At 39.5% G+C, this 13,406-nt stretch overlaps 1 protein-coding gene across 6 annotated transcripts; it reads right to left on the bottom strand.

Moving 5' to 3' along the window:
* Positions 1-962: 962 nt before the first annotated feature.
* Positions 963-12,920, bottom strand: NRPB2 (DNA-directed RNA polymerase family protein). Of its 6 annotated transcripts, none has more exons than XR_013582188.1 (26): positions 11,909-12,920; positions 10,972-11,193; positions 10,500-10,790; positions 10,229-10,426; positions 9,922-9,986; positions 9,724-9,810; positions 9,346-9,466; positions 9,213-9,257; positions 8,979-9,116; positions 8,839-8,911; positions 8,691-8,767; positions 8,489-8,596; positions 8,289-8,405; positions 8,042-8,197; positions 7,852-7,953; positions 7,407-7,532; positions 7,259-7,336; positions 7,092-7,187; positions 6,882-6,997; positions 6,741-6,810; positions 6,608-6,661; positions 5,979-6,125; positions 4,906-5,205; positions 3,877-4,299; positions 2,187-2,366; positions 963-1,162 (listed from the first exon to the last, which is right to left on the bottom strand). XR_013582188.1 is itself a non-coding variant. In XM_078579086.1 (26 exons), the coding sequence occupies exons 2-26, from the start codon at positions 12,137-12,139 to the stop codon at positions 2,283-2,285; spliced, it is 3,525 nt and encodes a 1,174-aa protein (XP_078435212.1). In that variant the 5' UTR covers positions 12,140-12,153; positions 12,726-12,920; the 3' UTR covers positions 1,976-2,282. The 6 variants fall into 6 exon arrangements, 5 of the variants coding, with proteins under 5 accessions (XP_078435212.1, XP_078435210.1, XP_078435211.1 ...); XM_078579086.1 differs by lacking the exon at positions 963-1,162 and having other exon boundaries at positions 1,976-2,366; positions 11,909-12,153; positions 12,726-12,920; XM_078579084.1 differs by lacking the exon at positions 963-1,162 and having other exon boundaries at positions 1,976-2,366; positions 11,909-12,570; positions 12,726-12,920.
* Between the last annotated feature and the right edge of the window lie 486 nt (positions 12,921-13,406).

Below are 13,406 nucleotides of genomic sequence, written 5' to 3' on the forward strand. Positions count from 1 at the left end.
TTTGCTTATTTCTTTTTATTTTTTTTATGCTACCTATCTTATTTGTATACATTTTTTACGCACTATGTGTAGCTGTATTCTTGAGGAGTAGTTGAAGTCAATGAATAATAACATCGTTGAGACACCAGACTCAACTTAATCAAACAACATAATGTCTAGGTCAAATTTCAATTTTTGCAGAGATTCACATGAGTTTAGTGCTTGACTCCTTTCACAACACATCCTAAAACAAACATCATTACACTGGCTTCACACTTCACAATTTGAAAGAAAAAAGGTTACATACATCTGCTTTTACAGGCCACTCCTGGAGGAGGCAGTGATGATAATCATGTAGTGAATACCCCTTTAAGGGGATTATTTCCTCACAGACCATGAAAATAGTTGTCACATTGATTGGACACATGAACAAGATTATGGAGAATTTGAGCATGGCAGGCATATTTTAAATTGGTGACTTATTACTAGTAGTGGAACAATCAACAATCTAGAATGCTGGTGAAGAAATGCAGAATTTTTTAATAAGGTAAGTATAGATTCTCTGGGTCAATCAAGCCTTGGCATCATATAATCAAGGATTGCTACACAAAAATGCCACACAAGCAAAAAAACAACTATACTCAATAAGATGGAGCTGATAAGGAAGCTTACAGTAATGCACATAAATTACTATGTTCATTGCAATAGGTGTGAAACACATGGTAGCAAAAGTATATATCTTTAACAACTAATTAATTCTTTTTTCTTATTTTTTTCCATAACAGAAGCCAAATTAGATCAGTTTTGGATCTAGTCCAAAACAGATCGAATCAAAGCCAGTCAAATGACTCATTGGTTAGTACTAAATTTCTTGATGTGTTTATTAAGTTAAGTATATCTTCATTCTGATTAATTTTTTATCACCCTTCTGCCCAGGAATTCTCTCCCCCCGCCCATTTATACACTCCAAAGCCAAGCTGTCATCTACAATCTTGAACGAAGGAAATTAAGCATGCTAATGTTCTCTTAATTAGCTTATTTCAAATCTTTATCTAAACAGTGGAGAATTTAACTTGCATAAGTTGGACCCCCTTTATACATAAATCTTCTTCATGTCTTCTCTCACTATCTTCAAACTGGGTACACCAGTGTCAATAAGTGCACAATAGCTCACAAATTGAATCTGTAAGCAAGGCTCAAAGTAATTAGGTAACTTGAAATAATAAATTAAGTTTTTGGAAAGGCGGGACTTTAAGAACAAAGAAGCAACTGTGCAGACGCGAAGTATAGGCACAAGTTTACCAGGGGCCAGAAGCTAAAGATTACATTTTCTTCCAGTTGCCATCAAGCACAAGCGAACCGCAGTTCCAAGCATAGAAATTTAATCAAACAAACACAATTGAAAAGATAAGAGTTTATGAGTCGAAGAGAAGAGAGAGAATAAAAACATAGAAGAGAGATAATTTGATGAGGAGAGAGAGGGAGAGAGAAACAAAGTAGAGAGATAAGAGGGAGGGAAGGAAAGATGTGACAAATGGAAGAGAATAAAAACAAAGTAGAAAGATAATTAAAACAAATTAGAGATAAGAGGGAAGGATAGAAAGATTTTGAAGAATGGAAAAGAAAAAAACAAAGTAGAGAGATAAGAGTGAGGGATAGAAAAATTTTGAAGAATGGAAGAGAATAAAAACAAAGTAGAGAGATAAGAGTGAGGGATAGAAAGATTTTGAAGAATGGAAGAGAAGAAAAACAAAGTAGAGAAACAATTAGATGAAGAAATAAGAAAGAGGGGTATAGAGAGATTAAGAGAAAGGAATATGGGCAATGAGAGAACAATTTAGGATTCAAAGAAGAGAGAAGAAAAACAAAGAGAAAGAAATAGAGAGATAACTAGACAGTGGTTTCTAGGGGCCCGTCCCTCGTCCGAGGCATATTTTCCCCCGGTCATGTCATCCGGCACAGCCGGATGACACACTTATATAATCGTGCATTTGAATTGAAACAAGCCAAAACCACTCTTATAATGGATTAAAACACATTTACAAGTTTTTAATTTCTTCGCAATAGCAGCTTCCGGAGAGAAACTAGGGCTATAATTAATGCAATTCTTACTTCCTCAGGAAAATTTAATAAACATGCAAGATGATGACGACGACGATGATGATAATGATACAATACGAGGGACGAGAGTTGAGAAGAACCTCCACCTGAGAGATGAAACTTTGTCAGAGGGATGACATACCATCCCATGCCATTCCATGTTATGCTCCATCTCATGTTTGATATTTGATGTGGGCAAAATTTCATTTCTTGGTAAGCATTCTCGGGGCAATCGCCATTGACATGAGTTCCTGGAATAGAAGCTTGCATGCGTATGGTATGTGTACCTGCATAATCGGTTGTCAAGATTCATGATTACGTCAAGATTAAACTCTTCATTAACAATAAATCAATCATTAAGTCCCACTGAAAATATTTTCTAAGAAAAACTATACTATTCAGAGACTTGCCCCAATTTGCAGAACCAAAAAAGATTGAGTGAACCAAAAAAGATATGTTGAACCTAGAATAGGATAATCATTAAGGCCCTCTAAAATATTTTCAAAGTAAGAACTCAAAAATGTAGAAATGCTACCAATGAATCGGTAACATTTAGAAAAAAAAATAGAAAAGGATAATCCTTCAAGATTGAATCTTTGGGTGATATTTCAAAATCCACAATATTGTTCTTACATCCTTTGCAGAGGTACCCATCAATTGGAAATTAAATTCTCTATATATGAATAGTACTTGAATAAATAGAACAGATATTCAAGAATAAACTGATTCTTCCTGAAGCTAAACAGGAAATGGAATTTACAGAATAGCTTTTTATGAAAGGAATTTACAGAATAGTGGCACGACAAATATTGAACTTTTCCTCTGCCTAACTTCATGCAAAATAATTTTGATCAACATTTCAAAGTAGTTTATATAATTTTCAGAAACTAATACGAATTGGCAGAACCCTACGTAAAGGAAAGAGGTGCGCAGTTTGATTAGTGAGTTCTTCAGGGAATAATTAGGGAAACCATTAAGAAATGAAAAATTGCACTTCTGAGTGCCCTCCAAACCTTAATGGAACCGAAACAAAATGAATATTTCAAGTCTTCAATCAAAACTTATTGACAATTTATAAAAGTCGCTAGAGCTAAAGAGTTTGTAAAGCCAGAAATTCTTCCCACTGAAATAGCCGGAATTTTAATCGAAGAATTCAATTATTTCTCAAGATAAAATATTACTGATCATTTGAGAAACTGAACTTATGTCACGTTCGTATAAAAGTCACGTAAATTCAAAAGTTTGTGAAGCCAGACAATCGTCCGATTGAAATTACGGGAATTCATCTATAAGCAATTAAAATGACTTCCTGCTGCAAATTAGGTTAGAAAAATAAAGAGGTTTTTCCACGAAAAGCTCATCCTTCTATATAATCGTCCAGAGTTTCGATCCTTTGTCTAGTTTCGAGTTACTGAAAAAATTACGAAACAAAACCTCCTTCATGTTTTTATATTCTCCAAAGTTTAAGGTCGCATATTTTCCAAGTTTCTGAAGCCAGAAAACCCTCAAATTGAAATAACAGGATTTTTCAAAAAATCAATGACTTCCTCCTACAAATTAGATAAGGAAAATATAGCGGATTTTCCATGTCAATTCCCTGAAGATCGTTTCATAATTAATTCATTCCTATCTTGAAGGAAGGGCGCGCAGGACTGGTAGATCGATTGATAAATTGCTTAATAGAAAGGAAGTTAAGAATGGATAGATAGACAGAGAGAATGAAAAGTTATTTATTTTTTGCCATGTTCTTGATAATTGCTCAATCGAGAAAGAAAAGAGGGAGGAATCAGAATCTACCTGGACAATGTCCGTCTTGTTCTTGCAGCCCCGGCACTCGAATGTGCTCTTCTTGAGATTGGCGATGGCAATGAGACCGCATTTCTCGCATACATGGACCCGATACGCGTCACTCTGGTCAAAGAGCCTCTCCTTGAGGAAATGAGCGGCACCGTGGGCGATCATGCAATCGCGTTCCATCTCTCCGAATCGCAGCCCACCGTCACGTGATCGCCCTTCAGCGGGCTGCCGTGTGAGGATCTGCACGGGACCGCGTCCCCTGGAATGGATCTTGTCGTCAACCATGTGCTTCAATCTCTGGTAATATGTGGGGCCCAAGAAGATCATGGCCGTCAATTTCCTTCCCGTGTGCCCGTTGTACATGGTCTCGAAGCCACGCATCTGGTACCCACACTTATGAAGAGCTTTGCTGATGTTATCTACCTGCAATAACATATTTTCCACGGGACTAATGTCATATTCTGACAGTAAGGGAAGAGAGTTTAACAAAAAGATAACAATTCTACGGGCCCAATTCAACAACTTCTTTATTCAAAGGGAAACTATTGTAAATCCAAATGACAAAAATAGTCCCGACAGGGGTAGGGGATCCTATCATATTTCATTTGCATATGGTCATTTCTACTGTCATAAAAGCAGCTGAGTGGACAATTTAACACCGAAAGCTTGATCTTCAGGGAACTGTATAAAAGCCAAATAAATTTAGATTTAACAACCATACACCGCATAATGTAATGCGACTTTACTTGCATGCTACACGATAATTATATCTTAAGAGACATAAACATCAAGTCCTATCAAGCCATTTAAAAACCCTTATTGAAGTTGTGAGATATATTTAAAAACTACGCGCCACTTAGTGAATTGAATAAAAAGTTAAAAAATGCTTGTATAACTATATAGCATTGATATGATTTCCTTCGATATCACACCAGGAAAAAAAATCTTCACCCAATATTTCCTTGTGTAGAAACTATTGAAGATGACCAATGACCAATGTTAAAATAGAATGAAGATGGTTTTGCTTACCGTGACATCAGTGAAAGGGGTGGCGTCTCCTTCTTTTCCCATGTGTGCGGCGACCTTCCCCATGATACACTCAATGAGTTGACCGATAGTCATACGCGATGGGATAGCATGTGGGTTGACTATGATGTCTGGGGTGATCCCTTCCACCGTCCATGGCATATCTTCTTGCGTGTATGTCATGCCAACTGTACCCTTCTGACCATGCCTACTGCTGAACTTGTCTCCAATTTGAGGGATTCTCACAGATCTCATCCGCACTTTGACAAACCTCAGACCATCAGCATTGGTAGTCAGCAAGACCTGCCAAGGTCAGAGTTTGAATTTTGTGGAAGTTGGGACGCAAAAAAATATTAGAAAATCTCTTCTGCAGTTTTCCCATTCAGGCCACAGCTGTTCAATAGGGTTTTTTGTCCCAAGATTAAGACATCTTCACAACCAGAATTTGCCATCCTCATTGCCACAGACAAAAGAGCGCGCGAAGGTGAGGATGTCGAATGCACCAAAAAATGAGGGAGGGAGAGGGGGAGAGAAACTGAGCAACAGAAGAGAGGGAGAGACCCAGAGAGGGGGGGGTAGGACTGATAGGAGAGGGAGTGAGAGAGAGGAAGAAACAGAAATTGGAGAGATATAGAGAGGTGGTAAATCAAATGCGAGAGGGGAAAGAGAGAGAGAAAGAGAGAGAGGCAGTAATCAAAGGAGAGAAGGGGGGAAATGGAGAGAGAGAGAGAGAGAGATGGGACTCAAAAGAGAGGGGGGAAGGGACGGAGGGAGAGGGGGAGGTGGGAATCAAAAGAGAGAAAGGGAGAGGGAGAGAGTGACAGGCGGGAATCAAAAGAGAGAGAGGGAGAGGGAGAGGAAGAGGGAGAGAGTGACAGGCGGGAATCAAAAGAGAGAGAGGGAGAGGGAGAGGGAGAGAGTGACAGGTGGGAATCAAAAGAGAGAGAGGGCGAGGGAGAGAGAGAGAGAGATAGAACGAGGGAGAGAGAGAGAGCATTCATTGGCTTCTTCCTCAAATAAAGAATTGAACATAAAAAAAAAAACCACAGCAAACAAGAGGAAAAGAGGTCTCTTACCTGATCTACCATCCCACTCTCACTGTGGCGTAAACTTGTACTGTGATCACGTCTGGTGTACCTTGAAGAAGGTTGCCCCTGAGAATCATCTTGAGGGATCGGAGATGTCTTCCCAATTATGACATCCTCCCCTGAGACCCTTGTTCCCTAAAAAATATCAAAATAATTAAAAAAACACAAGAGAGAATGGACCCTGGTCTAGGATTTTGAAGTTCATTCATAATAATTTATGCAAAAGGAAGGTTCTGACTTTCGGTTCTAAGTTGATGCTAACCGGTTATGAAGTCAATGAATCTGAATATCCATCAGAGTTTAAGGTTTTGATTCATCAAGGATGAACAGGTTCTTTCAAAAAAGGAAGCCAAAGAAAAACAAACAAATAAAAAATGAAACGATGAACGATAACTTAATTTACATAAAATAACACGACAGTTCTTGAAGAATTCTGGATATCCTTCGGAGCTTGAATAAAGGTTCTGTCACTATGACCTACGAACGTAATGAAGTACATAAAGTGACGAAGTAACATCCCCCAATTCAAGTTTTGGCTTACGGGTTCACGCACAATGGACAGTTTTATGAACGGAAGATAGGTACAAATAGAACACCATTAATCCGAGAGCACTTACAGGAGGTGCAAGCCCATCATCATCCAACTTGTCATACGAGCCATGACGCATTCCCTATAAAATAAATAAAATGACAATTTGCGTAATTATCTCCAGCGCGAATAAAACTTTAAAATTATTGGCAGGTACAAACCATCGTGTTTTCCCTGTTGGGCCGGACAAAATCTTCTTTTACAAGAGTTCCCATCTTTTTCTCCTCGTCTCTGCAATTAAAAGATGTGTATTAACTCCCAATAATATGAAAAAAATATGTTTATTGCGGAACAAGGCATACCTGTAAGATCGGAAGAACAAGGACCGGAAGAATCCACGATCAATGGAGGACTGGTTCATGATGACAGAATCCTCTTGGTTATATCCGGAGTAGCACGCGATTGCAACAATAGCGTTCTACATAAGGTAAACGCAGTTCACAGAGACAGGATGAATCTATGATCAAACTAATGGAAAAAAGAAAAAGAAAAATCCCACGCAAGTTACATACAATTCCAGCAGGAAGTTGTCTGAAGTGCAAATGCTCCATGGCACGAGTGGTCACCAAAGGCTTTTGAGGATAATAAAGCACATATGCTAGTGTGTCCTGATAAAGAACTGACGTCATTTATAAAATCAATCAAGTAAGAAAAGGTTGAAAACTAAACGATCACCAACCATGCGCAACTGATAATTGGTCACGTAAATTCCCATCGCTTGCTTGCCCATGGCAGATTGGTAGGTATTACGTGGCGACTGAAAAGCATAAAAGAGACATTAGACGCATTTATGATGACATTTTAAACAGTGTTAATTACGTACTGACCTGATTGTGATCAGGGAAGGGTATGATTGAAGCGCACACACCCAAAATTAAAGATGGATGGATCTCACAATGAGTGTATGTTTCAGCATATGCTTCCTCTGGGTTTTGCCTGGCATTTATCAAATCCTACAATGAAAGAGGAAAAATAAAATGAGCAGATATTGAGACTTTTTGATGTAGAGCTCCAATAGATTTCCATCTTAAGCGGTAGTGAGAGGTATAGGCAGAGAGAGAAAGACATAATAAAACAAATGACAACATGCCCAGATTGGCATTTGTTCTCTGGGAGGATCTCCCAGCCAACTCCACAATCTTCCTTAGTGACAATCTTTAAGGGCAACATGTATTTATAGAGAGTTGTTCTAAGGAAAAATGCCAGAATACCCCTGATATGGCTCGTGATCTAGGATAATAACATAATTCTAGTGTTAAGGCTGGGACTAACATTTATAGTCATCGATATCATGGTAGTTTCCTCTTCCTCAGTGTCAATGTACTCGATGAAGCCCTTTGTGACAAGATCGTGCCATCCTTCCTCTTGGGTTTCCTGTACATATTGAAAATTACGATCCTTAATTTTCATAAAGGGAAAAAAGTCAAAAGGGAATATTTGACAAAAGAGAATCCAAAATTACCCTCTGTTGTAGGGCTCGGATGTGCCTCTTCTTAATCAGTAGTCTTTGTCTTTCAACAATGAACAGCGGACGGCTGCAGCGGCCATAATCAGTGTAAAGCCGCAGTTCTCTGAGACGAGTGTCTCGTATAATTCCCACTTCAGTGTTTACATCAACCTAAAACGTTGGACAGAAGATGTGAAAATGCATTCCATCAATTAAAATCAACATATATTTCAATTCAAAATCTGTTTCCCCTAGAACAGACCTGCCGTCTCAGTTGTCTTAAGGTCTTCACAAGTAAATCAGGATTACGATGAATCCCAACCCAGCAGCCATTAACAAAGATTTTAGTTGACTGGGGAATCACAGCGGGAGAAATTTCCTGTATTTCAAAAGATACGATCTTAGAGAAGACATTCAAATATGAAAATAGCAAAACACTAATACATCCGTAGAGATATCGACCTCAAAGTTTTCAGTACTCCACTCTTCCAAAAACTCCAAAATAGGGTTTGCCGCAGATCCAACCGTAATGTACACCATTAAAGCCAGATTCTTTACAAGCCCACACGCCTAAAACAGAAGACAAATATGAGAAACATTAGAGATAAAAATCTTGGTTAGATGATTTTATTCACATATGTCAAATTACGCTCCAGAATTTTACCTGACCCTCTGGGGTTTCCGCAGGGCACATCATCCCCCAGTGGGAATTGTGTAGCTGCCTCGGTTTTGCAAGTTTTCCTGATTATGAATGAGGATTCAGTACTACGGAAGATTACCCTAAAGTATGGAATAAGGCCTAAACATTCTACCTTCACGGCCAATGGGAGAGTTTAATCTTCGTAAATGGGATAACGTAGAGGCATATGTCAGTCTATTTAAGACCTGCCAAAGTCAAACTTAAGGCCAATGACTTAAGAAAAACAATCCAATTTTTCAGAGAAAAAGAAACCTGAGAAACGCCTGCCCTAGTCCCAGCTTGATTTGCTTGTCCCCAGTTCCCAGTTGCAAGGGAATACTTGAGACCACTCGTAATGGTTTTCGCTTTTATTGCAAATTGTAGATTCACATCCTTCCCGTTATCAACACACTTTCCCCCAAAAAAACCCGTCACAACATAAATTAATGAATGCAAAGGTAACTCGACTAAGCAAGGGAAATAGAATGATTCATAACAAGAACAAACCTTTTGAACATACGACTTCACGTCTCTGGTCAATTTTCTAAAGAGCTGCCGTACAACAAAAATGTTTTAAATTTTAAAGAGCTTTGGTGCAAGAAGTGAAATGGAGCTACAAGACAGTTACTTAAAAACATACCATTCTAAACAAACCACCAAGCAGAGGCCCCGCCAAATCAAGCCTTTTATTTCCATAATGATCTCTATCATCTTCTGGCCTGCGTCCCAGCGCACACAGAAGAAGCCGATGAATGATGTACCTGAAAAAATGGGGCATTTAGCATGCATGACGAATAAATTATTCAGAAACATAAAACTTAAGGTATGCAAAAAGTCTCTACGGACGTTTCAGAAGGTCAATCCTGCATCACATATAATTTCTAGAAGAAAAATAGTTGAGCGTGTATTTCTCGATTAAATGCTTATGTTAATTCGATTGATGGTAAACAAGTTTAATTTCCACTACAGACTACAAGCTCATGCACTACATGTCCTCGAATAAAATTTCAAGAATTACCCAAAATAGTAGGCTTTCTTTGTTTCGCAGTACTCGCCAACGCCCACATGAGGAAGCATCTCCTTCTGTAAAATCTCCTTGGCGTATCTGAAAAAATAAAGATGAACCAAAAACATTTTGTTCATAATTTTCAAGGCGTGATTTCTTTTTTGAGATAAACATTCCCCGAAATATGGGGAAATTTTCATTTGATCATACTTTATTCTTTTTTCCCGTGTAACACCTACGGTTGCTCCTCTCTTGCCAATATAATCGAGAGCAACCTGCGTCATACTAAAAACAGTAAGAAAAGAAATTTAATTCATTTAGCTAAACTAGATTTTAATTCATTTGAAGGTGAACAATCTGAACCGATTTGCGGCAATTCGATGGCACATATAAGAGATATAGTTCTTATTTTTGCATCATAACTCTATAAAACTTCTTTCTTTATGGAAAAAAATCAAGTTTGGCTAATATAACTTAGCATAATCATCTACATTTGCGACATAAATTGTGAGATAACCTGTTGGTTTTGTATCACAAAAGCTTCTTCCAAAGAGGGCCGCAGCAACTCCATCATCTGGGTATCAGAAAAATCGTAGCAGATATGTTCCAAAATATCTTTGTCAGCGACAAACCCTAGCGCCCTAAAAACAATAATAATCGGAATCTCGGCTCGAATATAAGGAAGCGTAGCCCGAATGTACTGCCCCGAGGAGCCCTGCACAGAGAATGCCATGTCATACTAAGCTCGAAATTTTGATTTAAGAAATTCCAACAGAAAAAAGACTAACCCCCTTGGCGCTAGTTCTGGATAACATTCTGACAAACATGCTACTCGCCGGCCTATTTTGAGATTCTGCCATTGATCTAACTTCAGCCACGTAGGCATACTTGTTGGGCTGTCTCTTTTTGAAAACATAAACATGGTTGGTGCTCATCTTTTCCTGAGCGATCAGCACCTTCTCACTTCCATTAATTATAAAATAACCTCCCTGGTCATAAGGGCACTCTCCGAGCTCCGTCAGATCCTTCTCCGAGTTTTGATAAAGAGTGCAGTAGCTTGAACGAAGCATAATCGGAACCTGAAAAGACTTAATTAGTCTTTTGAAAGAAATTTCCTTTATTTTTTAAATCAAAGATGATTAGAAATAAATTTCTGATCATCCATTGTACTTGAGCCCAAAATTCTAATAGCATCAGGTTGATCACTGTACGCCAGTGATCTTACTCATTTTCTTAGAAAAAAAGGAAGGGATAATTCACCTTGCCGATGAACACTTTAGGAAACTCCTGCGGTTCTGTGACCTCCTCGAAATCATGGCCTTTCTTAATCACCTTCATCGTGACATCCACGTACAAAGGCGCAGAGTATGTTAAGTTTCTCAGCCTTGCAGCTTTCGGGAACAGGGTCGCCGTCTCCCCATCGGATTCCGTCATCATAGGCCTACTCAAATAGATCTGACCAAATCTGATCTTGTAGATGGTCTGCAAACGCGCAATCCCAAAACCCAACGATTAAATCACCTAATTATTGGAACGATGTTTTCATCGATTCATCCTAATCCATCAACGAGATTCATCGAATTGCAGAAGTCGGAACGAAAAATCCAAGAGAACCAGTTACCGTCTGAAATCAGATTAATGAATATAAAAAATAATTTGACCCGTCTATCTTATCCCATTAACAAGATTCATCAAAATGCGGAGTCAGAACGAAAATTTCAAAGAGAATCGGCTATTTATCGAAATCAGATTAACGGATTTTCAAAAAAAAATCGCCGAGATTCAACAAATTGGAAGGTCGGAACGAAAATTCCAAAGGAATCAGCCACGGTAAGAAATCAGGTTTCTGAACATTCAAAAAAATTTAGACCATTCCATCTTAATCCGTCAACGAGACTCACCAAATGGCGGAGTGCTGAAAGAACATCTCAAGAGAAAAAGACCAACGGAGAGACAAATCCAAAAACCTCGTTGCCGAATTAGCAAATACTTCATATTAGTTCATATAACATCGCAAACTAACAATTATCCTGAGAACGAAAAGGATGATCATTTGACATCAAATCATGTTACATCGTAGCATAAACACTCTGCCGCGACTCAAAAGGACGATCGTTTTCATAGAGTTGACCGTTTTCAAAAGGACGATCGTTTTCATCTTAGCATAAACACTATCCAGCAATCGAAAAGGAAGAACCTCGAGGAATTCGGAGGCGCGACCGGGATTATGCTGAGACTCGGGGCGAATCTCAATGTCCGCGGACTCATCGACGATCTCCTGCATAGTGTTCTGGATGAACTCGTCGAAGGAATCGAGCTGCTGCCGGACGAGTCCTTTCTCTTCGAAGTAGGCGCTGATAACCGCCCAAGCATCTTCCTGCGTGATCTCCTCGTCCTCGTCGAGATCATCCATGTAATCGTCCGGCATATTGGAAGCCCTACCTGCTTCAAATCAATCAACACCGATTTAGCAGGCGGATATTCGGCACTTTTGGAAGCGCCTGAGGAGATTCAAACGCTTGTTATTGGCAGTAACTACTCCAGATTCAAGCTTGTTCTCGGTTTCATGTGATCGTCCGGAGCATTGGAAGCCCTACTGCTTCTAATCGATCAACAATGATCTAGCAGACGGATTTTCGGCACTTTTGGAAACGCCTGAGCTGATTCAAACGCTTGTTATTGGCAGGAACTACTCCAGATTGAAGGTCCGGTGTATTGGAAGCCCTACACGCTTCAAATCGATCAACACCGATCTAGCAGACGGATTTCGGCACTTTCGTAAACGCTTGAGGTGATTCAAAAGCTTGTTATTGGCAGAAATTACTCCAGATTGAAGGTCCGGCGTATTGGAAGCCCTACCTGCTTCAAATCGATCAACAAGGATCAAACAGATGGATATTCGGAACTTTTGGAAGCGCCGGAGGATATTCAAACGCTTCTTAATGGCAGAAACTACCCGAAATTGAAGCTCGTTAACGGATTCATGTAATCGTCTGGCGTATTTGAAGCCCTACCTGCGTCAAATCGATCAAAACTGATCTAACAGATGGATCTACGGCTATGTTGGAAGCGCCTGAGCTTGATTGAAACGCTTTTTATTGGCAGGATCTACTCCAGATTGAAGCTTGTTCCCGGATTCGCTGTTCTCCGCCGGCTGAGACTGCTGGAGAAGACGAAGTGGAGTAGGCGGGCAACCGCGGAAATGAAAATCTGAGAGAAGAACCGATATTTATAGTCGCCGATTAACCGGGCAATTCTATAATATTTTTTTTAATTTGGGCAGTATATACGTGAGTTGACTACGATTTAATTTGTACTGAGGAGGGACGGGACGGAACGAGAAGAGACGGGACTGAACAAGACGGATCGGCCCTGACGGGACGAGAAGGGACTGAATGGGACGAGATAGGACGAGGAGTAAAATGGGGAAAATGTTCGACTACACTGTAGGGTTCGGCAAATGAATTAATTCCTCGATGCGGTCGTTCTATGGTCGAGACGGGACGGACGGAACGAAACAGAATAATATCGAGGAAATGGACGATAAGATGTGACAAAACGAAACGGAATAATATCGAGGAAATTGACGGTAAGAGGGACGGAACGGAACGGAACGGAATAATATTGAGGAAATTGACGATAAGAGGGATGGAATGGAGCGGAATAATACTGAGGAAATGGACGATAAGAGGGAC

This window comes from Wolffia australiana, chromosome 7 (assembly GCF_029677425.1).
Source record: "Wolffia australiana isolate 7733 chromosome 7, ASM2967742v1".
In the NCBI taxonomy this organism is placed as follows: domain Eukaryota; kingdom Viridiplantae; phylum Streptophyta; class Magnoliopsida; order Alismatales; family Araceae; genus Wolffia; species Wolffia australiana.